Source organism: Neltuma alba, unplaced genomic scaffold, assembly GCF_004799145.2.
Source record: "Neltuma alba isolate B1F8T4 unplaced genomic scaffold, ASM479914v2 tig00012067_pilon, whole genome shotgun sequence".
Classification (NCBI taxonomy): Eukaryota; Viridiplantae; Streptophyta; class Magnoliopsida; order Fabales; family Fabaceae; genus Neltuma; species Neltuma alba.
The window spans coordinates 20,083-25,979 of NW_021636628.1; the positions used below are offsets into that span (position 1 = coordinate 20,083).

At 33.0% G+C, this 5,897-nt stretch overlaps 1 protein-coding gene across 2 annotated transcripts; it reads left to right on the forward strand.

The window, feature by feature from the left end:
• The first annotated feature begins 578 nt into the window (after nt 1-578).
• Nucleotides 579-2,489, forward strand: LOC114721765 (myb-related protein 306). 2 transcript variants are annotated; one of them, XM_028907619.1, is made up of 4 exons: nt 579-857; nt 977-1,106; nt 1,274-1,812; nt 1,909-2,489. In XM_028907619.1, exons 1-4 carry the CDS (start codon nt 725-727, stop codon nt 2,088-2,090), a joined length of 984 nt encoding a protein of 327 aa, XP_028763452.1. In that variant the 5' UTR covers nt 579-724; the 3' UTR covers nt 2,091-2,489. The 2 variants fall into 2 exon arrangements, with proteins under 2 accessions (XP_028763452.1, XP_028763451.1); XM_028907618.1 differs by having other exon boundaries at nt 1,274-2,489.
• Nucleotides 2,490-5,897: the final 3,408 nt, after the last annotated feature.

Sequence of the window (5,897 nt, forward strand, 5' to 3'; positions counted from 1 at the left end):
TGCCTTTAGCAATTTACGAAAACAACAGTCAAACCAACGTTCACCGCATTATTAATCACCTACGAAGTAATGCCTCTCTTTCCGTCTACAGTGGGCAACTTTTTGGAGATAGAGATTAGAGGCTAGTTGCTCTCTCTGTGCAACGCATGAGTAAATGCAGTTTTGTGAGCATTACTTTTCAAGAGATAGAGATCAGAGACTAGTTACTGCTCAGTCGCGAAACCGCCTCTTTAATTTCTCTCTTCTTTATACGTACGTACTCTCTTCGTCTTGTTTATAGTGCAGAAAAAGAAGACATTTTCTGATTCTATTTATAAAAGACTAAGAGAAAATTTTTGTATGGACGCATAATTTCATTCTTAATTTATTATTGTATTAATTTTGTTTATACGAGGTATAATGTTATATTAAATAAGAATAAAAAGAAAAATCGTTGAATTTTAAATGAGAATTAATGAAATTTAGAGTTTTTTTTAGTCTTATAAAACATGTTGAAAGTGACTTATAAATAGAATAAAAGAAATATACGTGTGTGTGTTTTGTGTGTATATATACAAGGCACCTTCAACTGTGGACGCTTGTCACTGGATTCCTCAGAAGAAGGAAACCCAAGAGAGAGAAAGGCAGAAAGAGAGAAAGAGGAAGAGAGAGCTTGTGTGTCTTTAAAGATCTCTCTGCCTACTTCTTCCTTCCTTTCTTGTTGAGAAGAAAGAGAGAGACCGTAATGGGGAGACCTCCCTGCTGTGACAAAATTGGGGTTAAGAAAGGACCTTGGACTCCTGAAGAAGACATCGTCTTGGTCTCCTACATCCAAGAACACGGTCCTGGCAATTGGAGATCAGTTCCCACCAATACCGGTAACTCCAGTTATCTCCAATCTCATCAATTTCACTTGCCGCTCTCTCTCTGGGTTTTCTAGGTATGATTATCGACATTGATTCCTTAATTTCGATTTTCTTTAATTTCTTTGTGAAAGGTTTGATGAGATGCAGCAAAAGCTGCCGACTGAGATGGACCAACTATCTTCGCCCAGGCATCAAACGCGGCAACTTCACGGAGCATGAAGAGAAGATGATCATCCACCTTCAAGCTCTTCTCGGAAATAGGTATATATTTATACATATTGTGTCTGTACTCTATATCTAGAGTAAATTCTGAACTTTGTTAAGGACGAGGACATCGAAGAATTGAGAAAAGGTTGTTAATTTATCTGTTTTAAGCGGTTGAATCCGGTAGAGATGAGGCGTGTGTTTGTTACGTAAAATGAGTGCAGGTGGGCGGCCATAGCTTCTTACCTCCCACAGAGAACAGACAATGACATAAAGAATTACTGGAACACGCATCTGAAGAAGAAGCTGATGATGAAGAAAGGAGAAAATGGTGGCGCCATGGAAGGTGGCAGTAACAACGATCAGGAAGACGGTGGATACTTGTCGTCATCATCTTCACAACCAAACAAGGGCCAGTGGGAAAGAAGACTTCAGACCGATATCCACATGGCCAAACAAGCCTTGTGCGAAGCTCTCTCCATTGACAAGCCCTCTCCTTCATTAACCACTCATAATTTCCCCATCTCTCCCACTCATTATAATAATAAGCCCTCCATTATTTCCTCCTTCAACCCCATCACCACCACCACAAAACTACCCGACCAAACACAGACAGCACCTTCATCGTCATCGTACGCGTCGAGTGCGGATAATATAGCTCGACTTCTGCAAAACTGGATGAAGAAGACGCCAAACTCGGTCTCTGGTTCGATGTCGAGCGAAGGAGCACAGAGCGGGAGTGGGACTACAACGCCAGATCAAGGCCTGGACTATAGCTCTCTCTTGAGCTTCAATAACTCCTCCTCCAATAATAACAACATGAACAATAATAATAACAACTCTTCTGATGTGTCCACAGAGAGTAATAGCCTCTTACAGCAAGAGGAAAGCAAGCCAAGTTTGGATTCTCACGTGCCTTTCACGCTTCTGGAGAATTGGCTCTTTGATGATGTCGCAGCTCCACAAGGACACGACGATCTGTTGACCATGTCACTTCAGGAAACTACATCAGACCTATTTCAGGCCAAGGACAAATTCTAGCTGGACTAAACTGCCATATCATCAATAATTTACCTGCTGGCCGGCCTGTGTTCAATGAGACAGTAAAAATTTACTAATCTTTCAACATGAGAGGGCCTTTTGATTGGGAGATTTTTACAGTCTCATTGTTCTTGCTTTCGTACAAATTAAAAAAGTCTGTATGTAAGAGTTTCTTACATAGTTAATTTGTATCAAACCAGCTAGTTTTTAAATAGAGGTTTCTTTGTTTTCTTTTTCTGGGTTCTATATAATAACTAGCTAGCTAGAGAGTCTTGTTCTGCTTTGGTTTCTAAGCTTTCTCTCATGACTATGAAGATATAATAGTCATCTTCTTGCTCTGGGAAACAAATTGTAGCGTACATTACAACACTTCCATAACCTGCTATATATATGTATGTATGTATGCATGTGCCATGCGGCCAAATAATTGTAATTTTATCTAGTTAGAAACTGAATTTTCCTGTGAATATTTGGTGACTTCTTTTTGGAGGTGATCTGAGAATACTAGCTAGTTATGCAATTTCTTCTCTTTTTTCCCCATGCAATTATATTTCTGCTACCTAGCAGCAGTGGAGAAGAAATTAATTTAACCATTTTTCTTGGATCCAAATTTCATCTTTTCAAAAAAAATATTTGGGTTGATGAGAAGATTGAGAACAGAGAGAATAGTAACTAATTAGTTTAAAACTCTCACATTTGTTACATATTCTTTTCAATATCGAAAGATACAGTTGAGTACCGTTTCGGAAAGAAGTAATAATATGAACCAGGAAATCGTTCTAAAGTTCTCCATGAAATTATCTTTAACATGGATTAAATAATAGTGTTGTGTCCTCAGATCTGAATTAAGTCTATGAAAATAATAGTGGTTATTTTGATCAGAAAAAAAAGGGAGTCTGTTTCTCGTCTCTCTTTTTTTTTCTACTTTGAAAATGGGGTTTTATTTTTCCATTTTCATAATAAAGAGATGTTATAAATAATGTCGGCTAAATTGATTATAAAAGCCCAGAGTTGTTGGAGTTCTGATGTATTATTAATTACCAAAATTAAAATGTTATCCTGTTTGTGGTCATCACTGCTCAGAAAATATGCAGTTATGCACCGTCAAATAATTCCCCTCTCTTCAATCCCAAAGCGAAATTTTTAAGAATTTGAAAACTTTGTGGGTGACCATCTAATAAATCGTATATGCGAGTGATGATATTCATAATTCCATCCCTTTATTTAATACTACATGGACAATAAAATATTGCAAGTTGTAACGACGTCGTAATTGTTAATAAATGAATTTATATAATTATATATATGTTCCCCAAGTTACAATGACGAAATCCTAATTATGTCCATTGAAAGTTATAAACCTGACCCTCCTCTCATAATTAATCGAACATGCTATGTATTTGTAGTTTAAGAGATACTCCTTCGGTCCTATATATATATATATATATATATATATATATATATGCTTTATTTTTAAAGATAGGTTTGGTCCAAAATATAAGCTTTATTTTTGAATTTGTCTAAACATTTTTTTCTATTTTGTCATTAGTTGATTGTATTTAGTATTCTCTCTCGTTAATATTACCCCGTATATTCACTTTCATCATTTTTTTTATTTATTGCCTCTCATTTACTTTTTTAATAAATAAGGGCAAATTTTAAAAAAATAATTTCTAACATATTTATTATTTTTAACTAATTTTAACTATTAGTTCATTAAACATGATTCAATTATTTGAAACTTATATATAGAACTGGAGGAAGTACTTCAGAGTCCAAATTCATCATTTGATCAACATTATTTTAACAGATGTAATAATAAGAAGGAGCCAATAAAAAAGAAGTGAAAAAAATATCGGATTTCGAGCATTAATGCGATGGTAATCTTCATATATACTCATTTAGTTCTATTTATAGGGCAAAGACAAGAATTTTTTTAGTTCTATTTATAAGTCACTTCATTAAATTTTTACCATAAATATATCATATTGTCCTTTATTTATTATTGTGTAGATGGTTATTTTTTTTAAAGGAATATATATTAAATAGGGGTAAAGTTAAAAAGTTGTTATAATTTAATGAAGAGTTAATGCAGTTTGAGATTTTCTTTAATCTGTATGAAATATGTTAAAAGTGCTTTATAAATAAAACTAATAGAATGTATGTGTGTGTGTGTATATATATATATATGTGCGCGCTCGGGCTCGCACATATTTTCAACCTATTCATTGAGATAATGTCTTAACAAATTGTGTACAGCATGTTGTGTTTGTGTGTACGGGGAATTACATTTCTTTTTCTTTTTTTTTCCTGGCTATCTGTCTGTTTAAACCATGTACATTTAAAATAATAAATTAACACGCGATCACGTTGCCAAAATTTAACAAAACGTGGTCATGGACAACTCATATATAAGTCTATAAGTTGACAGGTTGTAAATGAATGATTTTTAAGATTATGAAAATAATATTATAATTAGATAAAAAATGTGAACCAAAACTATAATCAGGATATAATTTCAAAAGTAATATTTTTATGAATGAGCAGCTAGGGCTTTAGAGTAAATTTAATAATATAGTTTAATCATGGATATACCAACCCCATAGAATATTCTAGAAAGCCATATATGTGACAGAAACAATGAACGAATGCATGTTTTTTCATCTTTGGAAAGGATTAATTGAATCATATAAAAGGGGTATATTGGGTGCCGTATAAGCAGATGCAGCATCCTCCCTCTATTTCTTAATATTGAGAAATATAGAAAGCCTCCTCTGCCTAATCGAGTCTAAAGTATTTGGAATAATTTATTTTAAGCGATTTTGCATTGTCCGATATAATTTTTTTTTTACATGGTTTCCAAAAACTTGATATGATAATTCCAACCTAAATCATGCATAGATACACACGTATAAATACACACACACATATACATGCTGTTATATATTCGTGTTTGGTAATGCTGATGAACACGTGTATATTTATTAGACCCAGATTCGCAGAACCACACATTATATGTATATTATATAAAAGCAAAAATAAAAAAAAATAGAAGAAGGAAGAAAAAGAAAGAAAAAGAACCCAGAACCAAACAGAACCTAATAAATGGTCCCGTGTGTGTGTGTTCATTCTCAATCTCAATCACATTCAACACATGCATTCCAAGTTTTTTTTTTGGCCAGAGTGATTATTTGTTGGATAATTTCAATAACATAATTACCGGCTGTCTCGTTTAGAACTTCCAATAAAAATTAAAGGGTAGTTGAAATCAAATAATTTAGGAGAAATAAGAGATGAAAAAAAGGCTCTCATAATTAATACTATAAATAAATAAGTGGTTTCGAGATGAACAGTTAACTAAAATGTTAAAAAAAAACAAATTACAATAATATGTGTGTGTTTAGTTTATTACTTAAAATTTAGATTAATTATATCTATATCAATGCATGCATTGCCTAGAGTTTGAAATGAATATCCACTCTTTACATATATGTTTTAATGACTATATGGATTAGACTGTGACAAAAATACAATACTCCTCCGGTCCTAAATATAAAACCCTTATAGTGTATAAGGGTCTTATATTTAGGACCCGTGGAGTATTACTATAGAACTAAATAACTAATTTATAAATATCAAATAAATAAATAAAATTAGTTATTTGTGTTAAATAAATATTTTTTTCCTATGATACCCATGTGTTTTTGAATTACCTTTTGATAGTAATTCCTTAACATGTGCAATTAATATAAGAATTACTTCAGAACAAAATGGATAAATGCTGAATACATAATGGATTGTAATCTT

Coding starts and splice junctions, on each gene's coding strand:
- LOC114721765 (XM_028907618.1), top strand. CDS start 725: ATGGGGAGACCTCCCTGCTGTGACAAAATTGGGGTTAAGAAAGGACCT. Junction 858..976: donor ATCAGTTCCCACCAATACCG/GTAACTCCAGTT, acceptor TCTTTGTGAAAG/GTTTGATGAGATGCAGCAAA. Junction 1,107..1,273: donor CAAGCTCTTCTCGGAAATAG/GTATATATTTAT, acceptor AAATGAGTGCAG/GTGGGCGGCCATAGCTTCTT.